This window comes from Aspergillus melleus (genome assembly GCF_016097325.1).
Source record: "Aspergillus melleus strain CBS 546.65 chromosome Unknown contig3, whole genome shotgun sequence".
Taxonomy (NCBI): domain Eukaryota; kingdom Fungi; phylum Ascomycota; class Eurotiomycetes; order Eurotiales; family Aspergillaceae; genus Aspergillus; species Aspergillus melleus.
In genome coordinates, this window is record NW_025763372.1 from 3,249,871 (window position 1) to 3,273,672 (window position 23,802).

The 23,802-nt window shown below is 49.5% G+C and overlaps 4 protein-coding genes across 4 annotated transcripts; 3 read left to right on the plus strand and 1 right to left on the minus strand.

Annotated features, from left to right (window-relative positions):
• Positions 1-9,496: 9,496 nt before the first annotated feature.
• On the plus strand, positions 9,497-12,830 carry sebA (putative C2H2 transcription factor (Seb1)). The gene is made up of 3 exons (XM_046087874.1): positions 9,497-9,974; positions 10,047-10,635; positions 10,701-12,830. The coding sequence occupies exons 2-3, from the start codon at positions 10,065-10,067 to the stop codon at positions 11,918-11,920; spliced, it is 1,791 nt and encodes a 596-aa protein (XP_045943842.1). The 5' UTR covers positions 9,497-9,974; positions 10,047-10,064; the 3' UTR covers positions 11,921-12,830.
• A 1,255-nt stretch (positions 12,831-14,085) lies between these two features.
• Positions 14,086-14,598, minus strand: LDX57_006184 (uncharacterized protein; the record flags this gene model as incomplete). The annotated part of the gene is made up of 1 exon (XM_046087875.1): positions 14,086-14,598. One exon carries the CDS (start codon positions 14,596-14,598, stop codon positions 14,086-14,088), a length of 513 nt encoding a protein of 170 aa, XP_045943843.1.
• Positions 14,599-16,382: 1,784 nt separating this feature from the next.
• On the plus strand, positions 16,383-17,135 carry LDX57_006185 (uncharacterized protein; the record flags this gene model as incomplete). The annotated part of the gene is made up of 1 exon (XM_046087876.1): positions 16,383-17,135. One exon carries the CDS (start codon positions 16,383-16,385, stop codon positions 17,133-17,135), a length of 753 nt encoding a protein of 250 aa, XP_045943844.1.
• Positions 17,136-21,031: 3,896 nt separating this feature from the next.
• LDX57_006186 (uncharacterized protein) lies at positions 21,032-22,518 on the plus strand (the record flags this gene model as incomplete). The annotated part of the gene is made up of 2 exons (XM_046087877.1): positions 21,032-21,669; positions 21,729-22,518. The coding sequence occupies 2 exons, from the start codon at positions 21,032-21,034 to the stop codon at positions 22,516-22,518; spliced, it is 1,428 nt and encodes a 475-aa protein (XP_045943845.1).
• Between the last annotated feature and the right edge of the window lie 1,284 nt (positions 22,519-23,802).

Consider the following 23,802-nt stretch of genomic DNA (forward strand, 5'->3'; position numbering starts at 1 on the left):
TATCGTGGCGACTCTTTCTGTTGTCTTTTTCTTTCTCTCGCTCTCGTTCCCCAAACGGGAGAAGTGGTGAGAATTCTCTTGGCTCGTTGGAAGTGCCGGAATCCTCCCCGGCACTATCAAGGCGCATTGCGTTGCGATTGGATTATTTTCATCACTCATCCATATCCACAGCAACCAAGCGCACCGTACGGTGTACACCGTAAGTAACCGTGTTAGTGAGGTCGCCTCTTTGGCATTGGCTCTGAGGACATAAAAATGATAAATAATAATACCTCGTTTGTTGGCAGTCGCCGGAGCCGATTCTTATCCAGACCCATGACTGTGAACACCCGCTAGCCCACGTAAGATGGGGTACAACCTACCGAAGGAACCCCGGGTTGCAATGCAGTATGCAGCGGTAGCATGCATCTAGGATTGTGGACACGGTGTACTTGCCCTTGGTACTTGGGACTTGGGAGTCCCCGCAAAAGAAAGTTGCTGTGGCACAATGTGTCGGGACTCGGTCCTATCCAGCTTCCGGTCTAGGAGGCGGTCCTCTTGGCATTGAGCGACAATAGTACATTATTCCAGAACAGCAGATGGGTAGCGTGACACACTCTGTGAGCAATTCGCCACGATTTATTATCAGCGTCATTGTAGGAAGGTGGAAGGTGGACTATTGAAGGTATTTGAAATCAGGCCGAGGATCAGAAGGACGGATTAACATGAAATCATCAATCAACGTCAATGATCAGAAGAATAATAGCGTTGGCGCCTCGGAACATATTTTCAAATAGTAAGCCACGGAAAGCCACCGGATATTCCGAGCTACGAACAAGATGGTTAGTGAGGCCGGGAGGAATGACAATTACTGGGTCTTCTCGATCCCTTCCCGACGGTGGTGTGGTACTGCTGATATGGACATATGGTGCTATGGGGATTTCAATTTCCAATAATACACATACGCCGTAGTAGTATCTGTACAAGAACAAACTACCCCGGCAGTCTCAGAGTCTCATAGTCGCCCCCGTAGCGAGGATGGAAGTTTCGAAGAAGGAATCCCAAGAATAGCTGGATACTACTACGGGGGACTAGGGTCGGACTATTTACCCATGGCGTCTCTGACTGGTTTCAGGCGTCCTGGATCTCCACTCTGGGGGACCACCGTCTCCTGATTGGGGAATTGACGTACGCGTCGCCTGTTTCAGATTTCGAGCTCTTTCGCCTTCACACCGATGGTCAGACTGGGTTCAGTGTTCAGTGTAAGGGTTATGCACATACGGAGTACTCAGGCCTGCACTCGAGGCCTATGAAGGGCATCGGCGTATTTCCAATACCAACGAGAAACGAGAACCTCAAAAGTCAATTATAATAGTAATACCTCCTCCGGCCCACCATTAATCTACCAGTCTTGGCATTAGATAGACGATCTGACGGTCCGTCTCCAGTCTCCAGTCTCCAGACTCACCCGAGACCGCCAGCCAGTCGGTATGGCGGAATGCTCATTAGTATTACACCGTAGTATCTTACGGTTTACACCTACGATACTCCGGAGGAAGAGGAGCTTAGCGAGTAAGTCTAGGAGTTAGAGAGAATGTAAATCTAGTTAATTAGCCCTCATTTCCTCCGAAGAAGAGTGGACTGGAGCAACCAATTCCCACTAGACGAGCCACTATTGGTCTATTACGGAGTATCTACGGTGTAGTTAGCCTCCTTAGGACCAGTAGTTAGGATGACAAAGATGAAGGTCAGCTTGCTCTAACCTTCTTTGTATTCAGTATGGAAGTCGGATACGCCATACACCAGACAAGAAGGTAAATGATAATCATACTGATAGACGGATGTTCATTCCTACTCTCCATGCTAGCATGATCATCAAGCATCGTCTTGCACACTACCAGTCGATCATGATTCCGTCAGACTCAGTCAGGCTCTTCCAAGGACCTTCCTTCTTCAGACGCGCCGTCGAAGTGGACAGCCCACTTCCCAAAGCCGTTGCATGATGTGCTTGATGCCGTTGCTTTGGGGTAATTAATTCGGATCCGCCATTGCTCCAACTATCGACTTGCGCGGGTGTTCAAATGCCTCGTATGACGGTTCGTTTTTCTTTTTTTTCGATTAATTTTCTTTTTTCAATGGAGTACACCGTACAGTAGTTTCTCCTTTCTCGAGTCTACTAAGGTAGGCTACTATTGTGTAATCTTCAGCCTAGAAATGATCTCTGATAACCGTTAGACTTGGACCCCGGTATCCGCGGAATCCTTTCTATATTATATCCATCCGATGCGATATTGACCACGCCAGTGCAATTTAACTATCAGAACTTAGGTAGAATTCAACCTAGTCCGGATCCCAGCGGCATCAAACCTCGTCTCGAAACCTCTCTTCCTAACTGAACATTCGCAATAAAACAGAGAAAAAAAATCTCTCGTCGCGAACGGGTCTCTCAGAAGATCCATATTCCATCCCACTCAGTTTCCCTTACGGAGCACCGTACAATTCCCATAAGCTCCAGAGCGGCCAAAACCACGATACCTGATTTGTCGGGGAAGCCATCGCACCCGAGGAGGCGGGCCTCAAGACTCTTACCTCCTGTCGACTGTTGACTTGTAGAAATCCATCTCATTTGCTGATTGTTCCCTTTCCCCCTACCTAACTTCCGCACGGTCGCTTGCTTCCAAGTTTTTTTCCCATCGAGAATGGGTACTTTGAATGGAAAATAACGGGCCTAGGTAGGTTAGTTATCTGGCTAACCGCTAGCTGTAGGTAGCTTCTTGCCGCCCGCCGTCCGCCGGGATGCGCGCCATCGGGGATACTGATAGTTATCCACAGCTGTCAACGTCTCAAGAGGCGACATCTCCCGTTGGCATGGACCTTTGTTTCTTTGTCAATCGTTATTTGCTGTCATTTAGCCTAGTTTACCGTAGAAAAAAAGAGGTAAAATAAGGGCGAAAATAAGGGCAAAAAAATGTCGTTAGACTCCCTACAATGTACACCGTTTGATTTCCAGACTCCAGTTTAATCATCCCTCAGTCCTCAAGGTAGTTGAAAAAAAAATCTCGGCTCCAGACCGAGTCCGCACGCGACGGAGTAGTATGATGCAAGACAACGGTTGGGACTATTGTATTTAGTTTCATTCAACTGGAGATGCCGAGATGGTCCTTTGAGGACGGATAATGGATATACCATACGGGATAGAGGATAGAGGATAGAGGATACCGATGCCGATATTCATGATGTTTCTGGTTCCAGCCTTCTACCGGTGGAGTTATTGTGGGTTTGTTATCTGTTGTCTTGTCGTGTCTTGTCTGTTGGATTTGGACTGGGACTCGAAAGTCGAAACTTCGGAAGATGGGACATCTACGGTAGGTGTAAGTGTGGGTGGGTGAGACTATCTCTATCTGCAGGTGAGAATTAGAAATTTCAAGGACATGAATTGGTTAGTAGGTACACCGATTACGGTGTAGGGAGAAAAAGAAATTAACCATGCAAAATGCCAGACCCAGTTTGAGGGGGCGATATGCGGATAAGACCGACACGTCCAGAACACCTCGGTCGGGAAGACCGTACCTGTCATGTCGAACCGATTATTGAAAGCCGTTTTGGATGACGTTGGATTTCCCCTAGGGGGTTCTTTGATTTGGACGCTGCGATCCTACCGTCGTACCAGTTAGACGGGTTGTTAAGGTGTGAACCTTTTCTATAGCTGACCTTGATTATACACCGTCAGGTAGATAACTGTTAATGTTTCTCATTCCTTTGTAATATCTGTTACAATATTCCCGGCTATTTTCCTGCCAACCCTAACTCGATCGCAATCAAACGTTACATTTTCGCTTGTTTGTTTGTTGGCGTTGGCAAAAGAAAAGAAAAAAAAAATCGATCCGGTCTAGTGTCTGTCTGTGCTACAACGGCTTTCCACCGTGGCGCATTCCTTTGAAGCAGAATGACAGGGGTGTTTGCTGGTTCCTCGAGGCGCCAAGACCGGTGTCTACGAATCCTCGAGAACAAGCGACGCGACGGCGTTGTTCTTCCTGCGGCGGTGCATCCCCCCTGTCGGTCCAGGGTTAACACTTAATATCCGTTTCGGCCTTTGCTATGGAGCATGGAACAGCCCGTGTGGAGTTATAACAGGGAAGTTGTAAGAGCTAAAGAGTAAAGGGCTTTTAGCAACCCTTTAGCAGAACTGAGCAGGGCTGTTTAGACGGAATACGGTGTAGTACAGTCAGACGGGGCAGAAAGGGCCGCCTTCGTGGTCTCTTCTCGAAGGTCACCGGTTTTCCATGCATATATTAATCGACTGGCGATCTAACCTATGTGGTGTATAGTATCATGTACGTTCAATCCACTGTTCGCATGGACCCTTTGGGGCTAAAGGACAGGGAACCAGCCGAGATGTATTGTTATTCGCTGCATCGGTACGATCCCGATGGAGCATTTGACTGGATGGAGTAGGCTCTCCGTCGTAACTCGTACTCCTTGGTAAGTCGTAGGTAGATGTGTACCTAGGGGGAAATGTCTTACCTCTGAAGGCGCGTACATCCGCCCATTGATTGCACATTCCCTTATCAGTCTGTCCAAGGAGGGGGGAAAGCAGCCGGAAGCTTCGTTCACAAAGGGAAAGGTGGGGTTGGTTTCAATACGCAGTAGCGACGGTTCTATCTTTAGCGTGCCCAATCATGCTCTGAAATGCGCCCCAGTCCCCGAACTTTATAAATGATCAATTAATACCAAATGTAGGCAAAGGTCTAGGGTGCAATCTCAATCGCTGGGCCTGGATTGTGGACGAGAGTACACTGCACTCCCGTAAGTAGGGCGTAGAGACAAAATAGTGGACTCTGGTAAGACGGAAAGTTGGCCGGACGAGTCATGACCGAGAAGTAGGAGGACCCTATGGCGAAGGTCGCTCCAAGCCTGCGGTTTGCGTGATACACAGCGTGTTTGTTCTTGCAGATAGCCAAGGTATTGCGCGGCGTTTGTCCGGTTTGCTTTGTTGGCTGGGTGGTCTGTGATCTGACAGCTCCGGTGGGAGTCCCTTGCTTGACTGGGAGTGGCGTTGCCTGTCAGCGTTATCGATATCCGCTGCAGTTCATGATGTGCTGCTGATTGTTTCGGATTATGCTGATCATCTGGTTGATTTTAGGATTTTATTTGCTTGGTACATATGGGCTCACATATGGGCGCACGAAAAACCGGGTGGACGTATGCAATGAGTCAGCCGAGCAAACAATCGCGGGCGATGGTCCGTTGCAGCGACATTGACTGAGTCGCATGTCAAACTATTGGAATGTAAAACTGAATGGCTTGCAGATGGGTGCCAATCAAAACCTCGAAATTGGAAACATCAAATCAAAACGACATGTGGGCGAGACAAACCCACCCCATGAGAGTGTGGAATTGTGGACTGTGGATTCCCAAGTAGGCAGAAGAGAAAATGAACCTTCGCCTCTTCGAAAGAAAAAGGAAATCCAATTTCCCAGAAACTCAATTCTGACAGCTGTGTAACCGTCCATCCGAAGAGAGTCCGATCCAAGCAAGGGCGACAGGATGTTGTTCCGACATGTTGGCACACATACACTTTCTCCGCATTGGTACCTGCAGTAGGCCGAGAAGTGGGAAAGCGACGGTGACAACAAACCTGATCGATCCAGCCGCCGTTGAACAGGTCGAATCTCAAATGTGAGCGGCCACCAACCGACCGCTGGTTGTGTTTTTCTTTGTTCCAAAGGTGGAAGGTACATAGCACTATGGGCTTCGGTGGCTCGGGGATCCCAAATTTGAAGGCGAATCACCATGCCTCAAAGTCTAATTTAATTGATGCTGCTTCCACTTTCGGGGCTTCAATTGGGTTGTCCCGACGAGCTGGTCGATACCATTCCTCTTCCCCGGAAACCACTTTATGAAATAATATACCCATAACTGCATGTGAACGGCAGGGCAATCAAGGCAAGAATTAGGAAGAGGCGTATTATGCACGGGGATGGATCTCTGCCCTCTGCTCATTGGAACCCTTACTAAGGTTCAATACTGTCATGAACTATAACTTCCTTCGCTGTCCTATGGGCATGGCAGATGATAAGCTACCGGATCAGAGGCAAAGCCGTTTCATAAATTTAGGTCTCGGCATTAATATAGTCATTAATGATTCTTTCACCATTACGGTGTAGTCTCGGTAAAAGCGACCAGGATCATATGAATGAAATGGATTCCGTACGGTAATCCCCGTCAATATGGATGCAGGATGTCACTCTAGTACCTGCCCTAAAGTACTATGAGGTCGTAGTATCCGTAGTAGCACCATGCCACCACGGCGAAGTGGGCCTAATCCAGAGCGTTTCGCCGTTGGTTTGAATAATTTCTTCCAGCGTCTTTTCTCGAATTTTACCATCTCCGAGGGTAGGGGACTCCGTAGTACTCAGTACGCCGGGCCTGGTCAGGAATTGCCACTGGTGATGTGACCCTCAGTCTCTGATCGACTTCATTTTTTTGCTTTCCCCGCTTGGGAAGGTCCCCTCTCAAGCCTCGAGCGTAAAGTTAAGGAAAGTACAGGGCGATATGACTTGTGGCACAGACCAAGTCTGTGACCACCAGTACCAATCCAGGACTGGCGACCAAAATTCGGATTGGCAGCGCATCAACACGGGGAAAGTGATTCTGATTGACTGGCCGTCCCGTCAAGGTCTTGCGTGCTGATCTTACTGTACGATGAGGTATGGCCCGGTACCTTGACCAACGTAAGAAAAAAAAAAAAAAGAGAAATAAAAGAAAAAGCAAATACGAAAATTAGGGTACTCCGTAAGTAAAGTGGATCATGGCTGCTGAAGTAAGTTTTATTTTTATTTTATTTTCATTTTCATTTTTTTTTTTCTCTCTCTCTTTCAGTCCCAGACTCTCCAACTCTCAGACTCCGACTCTCAGACTCCCACTCAGTCTCACACAGTCACACCCGGGAAAAGACTCCCTTCCCCCAAATGGCGGACGGGACGCTCAGCGGGGCCGACTAGCTTAGCCGGCAGGTCAATCCCTCCCATTCAGAGACAGAGGCTATTGGTCCTCACTGCAGCGCCGGTGCACCACACGCCCCTCCCCAAAGTCTTACATACCACACCTTTTCGCTTGAGCCAGCACCTATCAGGGACCCTCAATCCATTGAATGAATTAATGGTTGGGATGTCTGTACGGTGTACTGACTACTGAGTACTGGCTTTTTCCCATTGTTTCTTGTCGGCCTACTACTGCAGCTACTATTAGTCCTAAGATAACGCCAACCAACCCTCCGGCCCTCCGGCCCCGCCTAGGTAGAAAAAAAAAAAGGGCCCCCACTTCTGCGTCTCTTTCGCATAACATGACTGGCCCCCGATTTGTTCGACCGGGCTGATAAGCCCAGATAGGCCCTAAAAGTGCGATGCGGATTCTCATTGGCAATAGGACTGCCGACATCTGAACCATACCACCCTCCAATGCATGGCCATTCATTCCATCCATTCGATGGATGGCGTAAGAGGGAACAGACGCTTGCACGCGCGCGCGAATGACAGGCAGACGGAGGTCATCTCGTGATGGAGGGGAAGGGAATGCAGTTTGACTGGCAGGGTGTCTGGGCAATCAAAATGTTGGAGCTATTTTGGGACCGTAAAAAAATCAAATCGAGGGAATCGATAAACAATCATACTCAGTAAACCATAATAATAATACCTACTGTGTACACAGTGTAGGTACCTAGTCTCGGATGAACTGTGGCGATTCACAGCCTATTATTATTCAATCAATGTGCGAAGTTCAATACTGATTCCTATTACCAATGAGATGACCGGACGGCGGACACCCATCAGGTAATATAATCTAATATTGCCAAATTCAAAATGATTGAATGACCTGAGACATTCGCCTGCCCTACGCCGATACTGGTCGTACCGAATCCGTTACGCGCACTCTCCCCTAGAGTCCAATATATATGAATAATATCAATTGCACCATCATGGCTCCCACCAGGCCATGCGATAGTTGGCCACGAGTCCTGAACCGGCGGACGGTCAGTGAGGTGAACACTGGTCATTGAACACTGAACAGTGGTCAAGCCGGACGATCCCACGCCCATCCCATTATTATGCCATCCCATCTCCGCATTTACCAGTGGCTGGCCCGGTTAGAGGAGTCGGACACAGGAGGTAACGTGGTAAGTTTACGCAGGTACCAATTCGACCATGGGAAGAGCGTCCATGGGTTGGCCACCAGTCAGCGTACAGCGTAGTACTCGTGCTCTCGCCCCACGCAACTTGCACCATTTTGGGCTCCGCGCCGAGAGGCGAGTGGGGGGTCTCTCGTCGCTGGACCGCTCTAGCTTGGAATCCTACCACGCTTGCTCCGTCTTGGGTTTGGCTCCAATCGCTACTCCAGTCCCCATCTTTTCCCTCTCTCTCTTTCTCTCTCTCTCGCGGTCCTCCCAATAGAGAAATGGCTTAACGCATTTTATTTTATTTTATTTATTTATTTTATTTTTATTTTTTAAAATTATCTTTTTCTCTCTCTCTGATCTTTCCCCCCTTCGCTAACATTCGGTCATTCTTCGTTGCTTGATGATGATGCTGCCGACGATTGATGATGAAGAGTCCCACCCACCTTCCGCGCTCTTGGTCTCCGCTGCTACTCTTCCTATCCTTACCTACTAAACTTTCCAACTGGCTTGGTTTGAACTGAGATGTGCACCGGCGCCAATTTGTTTTTCTTGTCCCGTCCCGGGCTAGGATGGTATACTACCCAAAATTACCAGGGAGGGTGTACGGAGTAAAATAGTCTGGAGATAATCAACTTCAAGAACTGAGAGGACTGACAGAAAAAAAAAGAGGTCTTCATGTCAAGTCAGAAAACACAAATTCTCGAGAATCGACAATTTTTAGGACCCTGTAATTTTTGGATGAAAGATTACAAACCTACGGAGGAGGGACATTGAAATGGAAAATAAAAAATAATAAATAATAAAATAATAAAATAAAAATAAATAATACCAGTGCTAAATAAAATAAAATAATAATACCCGTAAAAAAACCACCATACGGTTTGGGGCAGGACAAATTGATTATCATGGGGAATCTTCTTTCTGGCACCACCATTGGCAACATGGCAAATCAGTACCTGATGGGCGCATGCACCACCCGCCATCCATTCACATTATTCTCTCGCCCAAAAAGACTCGCAGGCTAAAAAGTACGGCTCCATTCCTACTGCTCACTACTCATGGCGCTACCTCCGTAGCACAGGCAGATCACCTCACTCTTTTATCCACTGCTCCATCCTTCTGGCCGTCTTCCCTCTTTCCATTTCCCATATCGGCCTCGTCTCTCTTTTTCTTTCCCCGCGACTGTCCTTGCCCTTCGATTTAATCTTCTTTATTTCTTAGTCTCTTATTTTTCTCTTTCGATTATTCCCTTTTTAGACTTGTCTCGATCATCATCTTGCCATTCCCTTCCTTTCCCTTTTTTCCCTCGCTTTCTTATATGTTTTTGGTCTTTCGGTCTTAGTTCTTAGTTCCCTCATTTCCCACGTCTCTCTCTCTCTCTCTCTCTTCTATCTTTCTCTCTCTTTTTCTCTCTCTCTCATTAACTACTTGCGACTTATCTGTCTTCCGGTACCGAGATCGAAGAAACGTCCCGAATCATCCCATCTTATGATTTGGCTCGTCTCGTCGAACACTGGTCCCTGTCCTTCCTTCACAGAATCCAACCACTTCTATCAGATATAGCAAGAGAACCACCCCCCTTCAGCGAAGCTTGGAAGCCGATATCCTATTTCGTACTTCCTTCTTCAGTCATTCCTTCATTCTAAGAGCAAGAGACACTATACATTCATTCACATCGTCGTCGATTGCCTGTTGCTCGGGATATAACCAGAGCATTCATCGCTTCGGACGCACACCACACTACTACTATACTATATTTAATATCTTAGAGAGTAGAGTCAACTCTACTCTCGCCCAATCCTCAAACATCTCACCACCTGTTAGTGTGCACCCCTCGAACGATCGATCATTCGTTGAAACATGACTGACTCAACCATGCCTCCATGCCTAGATCTAGTGATCGCCAATAATGGACGCAACATACACAATGGCTCCCACCTCGGTGCAGGGACAACCGTCATTTGCATACTACCCGGCTGCTGACTCGCAACCGAGACAACAGCAACATTTCACCAGTCACCCGTCCGACATGCAACCGTACTATGGACAGGTGCAGGCCTACCAACAACCGCAGCACGGTCTTCCAGAGCAACCCATGTACACCACGCTGAACATGCACCAGATGGCTACCGCGAATGCATTCCGTGGGGCCATGAACATGACCCCCGTCGCCTCTCCTCAGCCATCCCACATGAAGACTGCCTTTGTTGGCCAGCATGGTTCGACTCTGATGCCTCTGGACACGCGGTTCGTCAGCAGTGACTACTACGCTTTTCCTTCTACTCCCCCTCTTTCTACTGCCGGAAGCTCGATCAGCAGCCCGCCGTCGACCAACGGTACGCTGCATACCCCGCTTCAAGACAGCTTCTTCGCATTCGAGAAAGTTGAGGGCGTGAAAGAGGGGTGTGAAGGCGAAGTCCACGCCGAACTCCTGGCGAACGCTGACTGGACCCGGTCTGCTTCGCCTCCTATGACGCCTGGTAAGGAAATATGTTAGCAACAGTGGGACAACGAAGGGATCAGGGCTAACTGGACCGGTTTTTAGTTTTCATTCACCCCCCTTCTCTCGCCGCCAGCCAAAGCTCCGATCTTCTGTCTGCCAACAGCTCCTGCCCGTCTCTTTCCCCTTCGCCGCCGCCCGTTTCCAACATGCTTGCCCAGTCTCAATCGGGTCTCCCTGTGGAACAGTCCAACTCCGACTTTTGCGACCCCCGCCAGCTGACCGTGGAGTCTTCGATCAACGCCGCTACCCCTGGGGATCTTCCCCCGCTGCCCGCTCTTGGCTGCGATGAGGAGGAGCCCAAGGTCGTCCTGACCAACGAGGCTGTGACCCTGCCAATCCATGAGAACCCGTCGCCTTGCTTCACTTCTTGCACCGAGGATCCCCTGAGTACCTTGCCCACCTTTGACAGCTTCTCTGACCTGGACTCGGAGGACGAGTTTGTGAACCGCCTCGTCGACTTCCACCCCAGCGGTAACGCTTTCTACATGGGTGACAAGCGCCAGCGCATGAGCACCTACTCGCTTGACGAGGATGAGTTCCTGAGCGAGGAGAGCCTGGATGAGTCGGATGACCAGGACTCGAGCCTGTCTGGACTCCCCACTCTGGATAGCTCCGAGTTCACTGGGTACCCTAGCAGCGTTAGCGAGGCCTCCACCGACATGAGCAAGAAGCGACGCAAGTCGGTTAAGAACCCGGAGACCGACGAGGCCGGCAAGAAGGCCCACGTTTCTGTCAGCGCTCGCTCCGGCAGTGCCGACTCGTTGACCCACTCGGCCGATGGCTGCTGCGGCTCGGAAGTCAACGCTTCCAGCCCCTCCGAGGCTCCCTCCGCCCCTGTGTCGGTCAACCGTCGCGGCCGCAAGCAGTCGCTGACTGACGACCCCTCCAAGACGTTCGTCTGCACCCTGTGCTCGCGTCGCTTCCGTCGCCAGGAGCACCTCAAGCGCCACTACCGGTCTCTGCACACTCAAGACAAGCCCTTCGAATGCAACGAGTGTGGTAAGAAATTCTCGCGCAGTGACAACCTCGCTCAGCACGCCCGCACTCACGGCAGTGGATCGATGGTGATGGGCGTTCTTGATGCGTCCCAGCGGGGTTCCTTCGACGAGCGCGATCCCAGCACATTGGGAGCAGCGCTGTACGAAGCTGCCAACGCTGCCGCCACGAAGTCGACAATGAGCGACTCTGAGGACGGCATTTCCGAGACACCGTCCGTCGACCGACGTGCCGCCAAGAAGCGCAAGCGCGAGGAGAACGCTTAAACCGTTCCCCGCTTACAGCTTATCACGATGAAATGAGACCAGGAGCATCCTCTTATAAACTAATATCTATACACATATAATCATTCCAACCCTGGGTTGGATACTCATCGTTCTTTTGCGATTTGGCGTCCGGGCATTCACACTGGCGGTGACGGAAAGGTGTACGGCATCGAAGTCTTTTCTCACGGCTGGCAGAGAAGACAAAATTATACAGGTTTCATGGTCGGCGAATGACCGGCATTCTTTTTTTTTTTATTTGGAGGCAATAGACCGGCTGTCTGGGCGCACTCTGGAGTCCATGGTTGGCCTAAAATCATAGAACGCATTTGTCTCCTATTGTTTCGAGACAAGGACGGTGACTGGGGTTTTGTTTGCTTTTGTCCGATTTCCTTTTTCTGTCTTTGCATTTGTTTTTCTTGTCTGCACATCTGACACACATTTGCCATTTACCCTCTTCCCCTGGAATGGATCGATCTGTTGAATCCAAAGTCTGATCAACCGACCATCCTGGGACTTCTTGTACTCCCCATTTTTCCTACCCTCACATTATTTTCGCTTCTCTATCCATACTTCTCGTTCACCCCCTTCTTGTATCCCTTATTTCGATGTAATCATCTTTCTGTGTTGATTTTGGTTTTTGTTTGATCTTTCCCATCTCGCACCCCAACTCATTTTCTTGTGCTGGTCACATGTATAATCTAATTCCGATCTCCCCCCAATCGTTGCCTCATACCCCTGTGCGCATATCTCCTTTTTCCCCCCCTTGTCTGATCTTTATCTTGTTGTTTCCAACCCCATTCAGTTTGTGGTTTCTTGCACTGTGCATAATTATTCCCCTCTTCTGCTATTCTTTGTTGAGCGTACCATTCGTTTGCGGCATAACTAGTGTGATAATTGAGGATTTGTGAATATTTCTTTTTGCTGAGTAGATTGTAGTAACAAATGTAGTTGGTATATATGGTTCACTTATCGATATCCTAAGTCTTTAGTTCTCGCAATTTTTGCAAATGTTCGTTCTGTGATTGTTTCTAGTTGGGCCCGCCGTGGATATCAAGTGATACTATCTATCTCAGACTTTTTTATTTTATTGTTTACTACATTTTCATTTTCTATCAGCAATGGCATAATGAGAAGAGTGTCTGGGTCGGATCAATTGACAACTAGAACCCCAAATGTACATCTATTGCTTACTCACTCACGTCCTCCGCCGGCGGACCGGGACAGAAGTATGGAATAATTAATTCCTATTCACTATTCAGGGACGTTATTAGCCATCGCGCGAGACAAAGCTTTTTCGCGATCGAGAGCTGCCTCAAATTGGGTAGATTTCTTACTACCCGAGGACGAACGAGGACATATCGGCGTTCTGCATCTGGCATGACATGACGACTTGCATGTTGAGAATGAATGTCTTTGTTAATCCAGAGGATCTGGTTATCAGAGATATGTGTCTTTATTGATTGGTAATCTATGGAATTCGCTTTGCTATACTATCACACCTTTGAACCATATATCCTAGACTAAAAGGGTCCACTTCTTGAAGGCCTCCTTGACCGACCGACCGAAGCTCGCTGATATTAAAGTGCTGTTCCAGGATGAACGTGACCAAGCAGTTGTAACCCGCAAAGCGGAGTTTTTATTTACTAGCATGTCTCTGTTTGCGTTTTACAGATATCTCTTGCATAAAGCAATGCCCCGGTTGTTCAAGGCCCTCGAGTGCCGGCAGACGGACTGCTTCGACTTACTTCTGTTCGCACGGAATCTTGGTGTCGATGGCGAGGCCACCTACCTCGGACTCCTAGCCAAGCAGCAAGAGGAGAATTGGGCTAGTGTCCCGAGGATATTGAGGACTGGAATAGAGGCACCGCTTACGTTCTCGCCACGATGTTCTCCAGAAGACCAAACGTGATAGCGAAGGCGCTTCGGCAGCCAGTATTTCCCGGCCCGGGGATTGGTGAGCCACGCGCAATTCGCGGAGCTCGGGCTAATTCTCCCCAAGGCGAGAGATGACTTTGTGCGGGCGCATGCGGGCAACGAGAAAAAAGAGCTGGAGCTCTCTCGCGCGTGGCCATTTGGTTTACCGTATCGCCGTGCAGGCAAACCAGCCACTAGGATTGATGACCACCCACAACCCTTGCTAGAACCTCTGCAGGAGGAACTTTAGATTAGCTCTGGAGATCCTCACTAGTCTGACAGGGCGTGGAGAGGGACTCCGCAAAAGACGTATACTGCCCCCAAAACCGCCTCGCCATCTGAAACCCATGCTGGCCAGCCATAACGGTATTCATCAGGTAGTGTAGGGCTTGCTGGTCGGGGCTCCCCGGAAGGATATTATCGTGCGCCACATGCAGCGGCATAATGAAGCGAAGGATTCCATATATACCGGTATCAGGCGATATGGATCCCTGCGCTAGGTGAACGATGGCGGCTGCGAGGCTGTGTTTTTGTTGTGCGCGCTCGGACAGACCTAGCGGCTCGTTCTGCGAGATCGGACTTTGCAGAGGGACGGGCGAGGGTGGGGATAGAGATGGTGGCCACGGCACCTGAAGCTGGTAACATAAGTCCTCCACGAGGAGAAGAACCATATAGTGGAAAGCAATTGCGGAGGCCGTGCTGCCGTTGGATGTGAAAGAGTCATCACTGGAAAAGGTAGACCGCCACTCCTGTAGCGCCGCCATGGTGCGTGCCAGGATCATAGACAGCGTCGCAATCTCTGTACTCTCCAGTGCCCCTTCATTGAGACAATCGAGGCCATGCAGGAGCCCGGGCACTTCGACGGCGATGTTTAGTATACTGTCGAATGCATCGCGTGATTCAGCCTCGCTTAGCTGTATGACTTCCGTCCACGCGGGCTGGGCAAGGAAGCACGGTTGACGAATGGTTCCAGCGCTGATTATCTAGAGTCGCCTTCGTATCGGGGGTGGCAACAATTTATAGACCTCTCAATGGCTAGAGCACTCACGATTGTATAGCGGAACGCAAGCAAAATCCCCCTCTGCATCCCGGTTCGATAGTAGTCGGGGCCGCGCCTCTCAATCTGAAACAGAAGTCAGCAACACATACTTTGGCGAGAAGAAGTAATAGATAAATTTTAACCTACCAATCTGGAAATTCCCAGATAATGCTTAATCCAAGACTTTGGCGCAGTGACAATAATATTCTCATACAGGCACAGGCACATTATCCCCATAAGGATATCTGGCTCAGAAACATCACATGTCCGATAAACTGCCGCGTGCACGGCATTAATAGCCCGGGAATACGCTATCATACCCTGCTGACAAGCATCAGGACCTGCAGTTCTCATCAAGAAATAACTTTCGGTGAGCGCCTGCATGCACCTGTACTGCATGGACGTGGGCGGCATGGGCTTTTCTAGGAATGCACATAGGAGACCGGGGAGGCCAGAGGCGGAAGGTCGAGGAGGAGGAGGAGCGTTGCCAACAAAATGGAAGAGGAAAAACTGTCGGAACGTCCAGACTGGGTCTGGGGTCCAGGTTGGCAGCTTTGGGCCTGGCGGTGGGGGAGCTGCTCGCCGAGGGATTGGGACGAGGCCTTGCCGTCTATTACTGCGATTTCCCCTTGACCGCTGCCGTGTATTGTTTCTACTCGGCTCCACGTGAATGAACGCGTCTGGTGGGGTTGCGACGTAGCCCTTGCAGATATAGCCTCGGGTCGTGCATGTTGCACAGAAGGGCTGGAGTTTGTCTTGAACGAAGTTAGTACATAGTAACATTAGAGCAGGTGGCGTCTCAAAAAAGTGAGCGATACATACCACACTTCACCTTCCTGTCTCTGCACGTCCCACATTTCCACGTTCGGTACCCGCGCGCTAGCCGCTCTGTCGTGAACTGCATGTTTTGATCAGGAGGAGCTGTCTGTGGCGTTTCCGTTGAAAATGAACGAGGCCCAGGTTCCATGAAGGGGAAAGGAAGCTGAGTGCGAGGATAGACGGCCACTGGGCCGAGCGGGGGCACTTCAGACTAGGTCGTTGCCTGTTCTTAATTTCTTAGAGCTGACGCCCTGGCTGAGTATTACAGCCAATTATCACACCCGCTCGCCCTCAACTGCCGGTTAGGGGAATATGATTGTCAATCATATGCGTATCCATAACCAATAGGAGACATGAACCGTCAGTTTTCCGAGGTTTACCTTCTACGAAGAACAGCCATGCGAACACCTCATCTTGTGCTAGAATAGGTGTAGTTTAGTGGGGTTCCAAGGCAAATCTCCCAGAAGCCCGATGATCTTGCGGATCACAGCCTCATTCGCTGGCAGTCTTGAATGCGAAGAGCGAATCTGGGGATTGAGTGGTATACATATAGGCAGTCTCCATCGCTTGTCTGCGAAGACAAGAGCAGAGAATCAAGCAACCCTGCCACGGTCCATTCTGTCTCTTCCGATTCCCAAAAATATATTCTTCTCCGTCTCTCTCCTCCATCCTGTGCATTCACCATCCATAATGTCCGTCGCACAGGTAGTCCCCATCGACGAAACTACCTTTGGCCTCCTGACCTACCTCTTCCGGCAGGGCGGCTACTTTGACGAAATGGAGAAAGTCGCAATTGCAGCCCTCTTCTGCCCGCGGCCCGAAGACCTCGAGTTCTTCATAAACAACATCATCCTCCCAAGCGCTGAGTCCGCGTTTTTGGACTTCGAAGCAATGTGGACGCTCAAGAACGACAACCCCAAGCTCGTGACGCACGCAGCGCACGCGTTTCTCGACGTCGTACGCCATGGACTATTCGAGCAATGGGGATACGCCAGTCAGACGCAGAGCGCGCAGGATATGTTGCAGGCGCTCTGTGTGTATCTGCAGGTATTCTTCGACGCGGAGGAGTATATGGGGCCGGAGTATAGGTGGGAGTTGTGTGGCAGCATGCATGACGATCTAAGGGGGAAACTCCTCGACACTGCGGGACATGGGTTGGACGCTGTTGTACCGGAATTATTGGGGGCACAGACACAACTGTCTTGGCAGTTGCTCGGGTTGGCATCTGATAGGGAGGGGCTTAACAAGATGCTTGAGAGGGCGGCGACGGTTCAGTGGATGTTTCTCGATGCGCAGCGGGTGTGGGCCTCCCAGACAGAGGCCCAGGCATATAGTGGTGGCTCTTCGGTGAGCCAGGGGATGAGTGTGCAGCAGGCACAGGAGCGCCTGGAGGGCAGGTTGCTAGAGTGGGAGGAGTATATCTGGCACTGTCAGAGTGCGTGAGGTACATACAAAGCGGAGCAAGAATGGACCAATTGTGGAGTTCAGATTCATCTTGGACGGCTTTCAATCTGAGCAGGCACAGGGCAATAGGGACCAGACATGTGGGAACCGAGAAACTGAGCTGGCGCCCTTGGGGTCGAATGGGAGCGTTTAAAGGTTTAGGCAATGGTACTGTTTCACTCTACACGATGCTGGATACCTATAAGCTCATTGCATTGCGTTTATTTAACTTCCAACTCCAAGAAAGCGAGAAGTGTATAGGCATCTAGAACATTCAATCCAACGCGAGCCATCCGAATGGCCGCGGAACAGATAGCTCCATGGGATCCTTCTCGCACTTTCGTTTCCATTGGCGAACTACTTTGCCTTGAACTTCCGTAAATTAGGCGCGCTTTTACAGCATGTTGCTTTGATCATGTCATTTATGGTAGGTTGAGTGAATTTACTTTATGGAGGCCACGATGCAATCTCCAAGGTGTCCTTTTACACACGAACACTCCCTGCGCACAGGGCCAAGACGGTCTGTAACTAAGAAGTCTTCGACTGTCAGGCTGGGACTCATGCTCTGCGACCGTCGATTTGGTGGCCGCCTTTGGAAAATGGCTATGAGGGCGCGCCGAGAGGGGCTTTGTGATTACCAGTAAGAGAACCGGCCTATAACTTGAAGACTCTGGGATACACCAGGCAGCGCCATGGCGTTAGTTAAAGTACTCAAATTTATCCATTAGTACAAGGTAGGTTAATCTCTCCCGTAGAAAACCATAAGAATATGCATCGGAGATCACTATACACCATAAAACAGACAGCAAGTAATGATGAAAAACAGAAATTCACCAGCCAATTACTTCTTTGACTTTCCAGGCCCACTAAAGTTCGCGAACTTGTTCATCTTCAAACGCCCAACTGGGCGCGAGGCCTGGTCTCGTCCAAATGTAGCATCCGCCGGTCCTCGCTGGGCAGAGTCGACGTCGCGTTTCGGAATCCAACACTTGCCATCAGCTGTCAATCCATCACCAACAACCGACGAGGACTTCCCGATATTGCCCTTCCAGTAGATTTGTGTTCCCTGAGGAGCCAGCCCCTGTCGTTCAAGAGCACCGAGTATACCCACAGTCCAATCCTGGCAATTTGCACAGCGCCCAGACCTTACCAGGATTCTGGGGCGAATCTGGGCACGAAGGTTGTCGAGCCGAAACAGGGCTTGTACTATCTATGGGCTGAGAGCCTGAAGTTTCCAGCAAGGAAGAATTAACGTCAGACTTCAGCAGTGCGCTTCAGCAGTGCTCCAGACCGACAAAAGCAGACGTTATTGGCTGAACGTCCGGAAGCAGACCATTGATCAGCTTTTCGCTGAATGAAGACACGCGAACCCCGAAGCCCTTTATACGATTTTAATGAGGCCAGGTGTCCTCATTGAAATAGGCGGTTTTGAAGCCATAGGTAGAGTTGATCTCCGCTGACAGTAACTAATCAAGTCACACCTTGGTGCACAGCGTTGTAGGCATCCATCTGGCCGGATCTCCCGCAATGAGGCTGAAATTCTTCCTTTTCCCCATCTCTCCAAATAAAAAAAAAAGAGATGTTGCATAAGCTTTAGATCGATGAGATCTGATGCCCAATTACCGTAATAGGCAGTCGAGGGCGATGGCTCAAGCCGATTGGTCGCCATAAGAAAAAGAAAAGAAACATTGGAAACCAGCTCTGTCAGCCTCTCAAGCCCCGCGATCTCTAGGGCGAGATGAACAGAATCGACTCCCTTCCCTGACGCCGGCAAGACATCGGCCGTCCCTCTTAGCACCATACCTGTAACCAGATTCAAAACCTCCCTGGACAACGCGCGACGCCATGGAGCTGGCGCCACGCAGACTTGCCGAACAAAAAAGTGCAACACATGTAGGGATCGTAGGGTAAAATGTGGTATGGAAGCGGATTTCTTTACTGATTCAAGTCACGTATCGGCCAGGCTAGACAGGTCATCAACGACACACACGCGAGCGCAGCGCAGGCACGCTCTGGCAAGCGAGATTTTGTGTCTGGCACAGCAATCTATAGGCGATGATACGAGTGTCTACGGGGTCCTCTGCTTCATCATGCCCTTGCATGTAGCTCATGATCATCTCCCCCCCGCGAGTCCGGAGATTGATGCCATTAGAAACCTGATGAACGCTGTCATGGCTGGTCAACATGAATTTCATATGGCGAGGCGGCACGAGGGGATGTATACCTCTTTTTCGGGATCAAGCTCTACTACCAAGGGCTTCCTTGATTTGGTCAATTCTTCCGAAGCGTTGGATTCTGGAATTATGTATGATACTGGTGAAAGTAAAAGGATCCTAATGACTTCAACCATGCTCAAAGCAAGATCGGAAGCAAACTATTCAGTCACTTTATAACCTCATTGAGTAGGATGTTGTTAGGAAATACACACGCCCACGCCTAGGGCAGGTCGGCAGTGCCACCACTCGCAAGGGTTAGCGACTGAGAGACCTGCAATCTTCACGTCTTTTGGCGACCTTAAATATAGACTTTGTAAATATAGGTGGCCGACTATTGCCATATCGTCATTACTGGGCTGAGTGATGCACCAGCGCCTGCACCGGCTGGGAAAGTGTAAGGATTTCCATGCTGCTAAGCCGCATAATATTTTCAGAGAAACGCCTGGAGGATTCAACAAGCGTCTGGATTGGCCTTGTTGAACCACACCGATGCGGTAAACGGGAAGCCCAAAAAGGAAGTTGAGGGCGACAACAAATCGGTTAAGCACACGATTTCGGAGGCCAAGAATGAAATTCACGTACATATCAAGGCTCATATCCTTTCAACATTCTTGCTCACGTTTTAACTGGTTTTTGGAAATACAAGATCTCTAAATCCTCCCGAGGTCACGACTATGGCTAATCCGAATGCGTTAAGCCATGACGCGGTTGGCTTCGCCGAGCAGCCTGCTGAGTATAATCTTGGAGTTCTCGCAGATGCAGTACCTGTCTCAAAGCTTGATGAAAGGAGCTTCTTATCAACGACTGCATGTTCTGAAGAAGCACCACTTCAATCCCTAGCTCAAGATGCCCGAAACTCGACCGAGTCGAGTCGCTGTGAAACCATGACATTACTACAGCGGTAACTATGAGTCCCTGATGTTCTTCTGAATTTTATTTCTGACATGGCAAAGCGATCCTCCGGAGACCCTTTTCGGTAGCATAAAGCATCTCCGGTCCTGGATCCCTGCGATTGACCCAAACGATCAGAAATACCAGACTCTGGGATCCTATTTATCGCGGCGACACCTTGCCCTAGGCTTACAGCTAGGCTTGACCATTGTGATTCTTGCTATAAATATATTCACAACAGTATGGGCGACAGTACGATATGATATCAAAGGAGACACGGGAACGTTGTTTCAAGGAAGTTGTATCAAGGCCAACCGGCTGAACTCCGGATTCCATTTGGCCATCAATTTCTTGTCGACTGCTGTTCTCGGTGCCAGCAACTTCTCAATGCAGTTACTAGCCAGTCCAACGAGGGGAGAGGTTGATCGTGCCCATAGCAGAAAGGAATGGTTCAACATCGGTTCTCCCAGCCTGAAAAACCTAGGAATGATCAGCCGAGTGCGTGTTACTGTGTGTGCTGTTCTCTCGCTCAGTTCGGTGACTCTGCATCTCTTGTCAGTGTTCCATCCCCTCTTTTAGCACAGTAATGTAGTAACCACATGTGGCAGCTGGAACTCAGCAATATTCGAATCGTTTCCCTTCATTTCGTACACAAGTGTTTTCGTCACAGATGATTACCTTACGAATAACAACCCATGGGGCGATGTTGGAGATGCTCATACTCGAGCGCTCCAGACGAAGGGACGAGATTTTGAGTGGCTTAATCGAACAAGCTGCATTCAACGTTACATGGATCCACTGTCTGGCGCCGGGGATATTGTGGTTGTAACCAAGCTGCTAGACAATAGTCTAACCAACAACGACTCGACCTCTTTCGTCAAGAGCTTTCGCATTTGGGACACGAGCAATTGGGATCGGTTGCAAACCTGGATGTACGATAGTCCCGACTATCCGCATCGTCCATACTTGGAGCGTAAGCTGCTTCCTTATGCTGGCAACTGGACCGTGAATGTCGAAGATCAAGCTATCCCAGTCGAATATTGTCTCGGCGGGCCAGTCCAGGACCTGAGTAAGCGGTGTGGCCTTCATTTCAACACCACCATCATGATAATAGTTTGCGTGATGAACTTCGTCAAAGTCCTAGGTGTTGCTTATACCTGGATTCAATCCTTGCGGGCCCATCGGCGAGAGCGAAGAGCTTACAACTCTACTGCACAGGAGGCATTGGTAACGATTGGCGATTCCATGCAATCCTTCTTGAAACGAAGCGATAAGCACACAAGGCAGATGTGTCTCGTGTCGCAGTCTGACTTTGAGCGGGGAAGATGGTACAGCAGCCTTGCTGGTAGTCGGCCGTGGTCCGGTCCACGGTCAATTCGCAAGTTCAAGTTGGCCAGTCGGAGTGTTTGGATTGCAACAATCTCAGCGTGAGTACCAGCGATGCCTAGATATAGTCTACGTGCTGACCAAGATTTGATTGCTCCAGATGCACAGCAATGCTCTTCATTGTCCTCGCGCTCCTCGGAAGGGGCATCGCACAGCAGAAGAATGAGGGTGTAGAGATGAGCCTGAGCACCTTCTGGAAAGCTGGACTCGGTCGTCCCAACCCAATGACCGTCATCCAAATTTTCATCCATCGTGGCCCCTCGCAATTCTGGGGCGCCGTGATCCTCGCAAACTCCTGGCAGTTAGAGATCAGCCTTCTCTACCTCCTCTATAACACCCTCCTCACACGCCTCTGCATCGCAGTCGAATGGAGTCATTACGGGTTAGAGCGGAAGTCCCTCCGCGTCTCTTGTCCAAAGGGTATGCAACGGTCAACGTATTTCCTTTCGTTGCCCTTTCGGTATAGCGTCCCCCTCAGTGTATGCCTTCTACTGCTCCATTGGCTTGTGTCGCAGAGTGTGTTCCTGGCTCGGTCTGCGGCATTCCTGCCAAGCGGCGAACCAATCGATTCGGACTCCTCATCGAGAGCTTGCTACTCCACCATGGGGATCATACTGTCCCTAGCAACGGGGATAGCTCTTATTGTTGCACTTGTTGGGATTGGGTTCCAGAGGACAAAGTTCCTCCTTCCACCGGTCTCGACATGTAGTGCTGCTATCAGTGCGGCATGCCACCAGCCGGGGGGTGACAGTGATGCTGCGTGGCTCCCTGTTAAGTGGGCAGCTGTTGTTCCTTCGGACGCGGAGAGCCAGCCGCCTGTTGTCGGACATTGTTGTCTTACAACGCTGGCGAATGCGGAAGCGCCAGTTAAAGGATGTCTCTATGAGTGATTGAATAGTAGTCTGTGAATTATGTGGCCGGGAGGCGGAGCACTTTGCTTCTCCGAGGTGGAGAAAAGGAGTAGCAGCTATCTACATGCAATAATATCTAACATCCAGATGTCCAGTCGTGACGATCGAATATCCTTGACCATGTCAAGAACAAATCGAAGTGTGCTCTCCGAAGGAAACCCACTGAAGCCCACTTGTGAGTGGTTGGTGCCTCTTTACATCCGTGCGTTTGCCTCTCGCAACCCGCCAGTCATGCCAATATATGGACGACCCTCGTTAGTATGCTATATGGCCGTGCCGTTAAAACTAGTGCTGGCTCGATAATCTACGCACCCTTCGCAACGGCCTGACCGACGTATGGAAACTGATCTTGGTATGGGCGAATAAGTCGCACACGTGAAGGAATACTAGGATCAGTGAGGAACGGTCGTTTCTTAACTTCGATGCAAGTGCTAATGGTACAACCTTGTCTCTAGATTCTGCCGCTCTTTTCTTCTGGCGATGTGATCGACGACGGTGAAAAAACGGTCGTTGGATTGTGGATATGAAGTATAAGAGCTCTCTAGAAACATTCTGGAAGTGGTGGCATCTGGTATACAAGGCAGAGGTTAGACATAGACTCAGCAAGGATATTATCGTTAAAGTATTGAATGTGAGTAGTATCATTCGATGGCACTGCGCAAGTACTCTGACTAGTAATATTGAGATGCTGACAACTGTTGCCAGAGAGAAGAAACTTAAGCTTGGCTGTCGATTGAAAGCCATGATGTATATTGAAGACGGGCGAATGTTGCTCGCATGCTGCTATTAACGATCGAGATAACATTTTTATGCGGGTGATTCTGGATTCAGCTGCTTCTTTTTTTATCAACTAGCTGCAATAACCGGTAGTTGTTCTGGGGTGCTTCTAAATCTGCGTTATCGGGATCTTATCAGTGAGCACTAAAACGGAAAGAAGTGAAATTCGGGCAGATCCGTTGTGCCATGGAATCTTGACCTTGCACATCTAATCTTTTCTCCCCGCAAGTACTGATTAAGAATTCTTTCCCCCCCAACCACGAACACAACCCATGGTCGTTTAAGTACACTTCCAGATCACCGGTCTTAATTGCTTTATCAATCCATCCTTCGCGTTCCATTTTCCCTTGCGACAGTTGATCGAAAACGAGGGGTGATTTTTTTTCTTTCTTATCACCCCACCTCATCTATCTTCAAGTTCAAAACCAACTCAATAAATTGGGTAACTAACTTGAGAACATAAAACCTTTCTCTAACATCTTTACC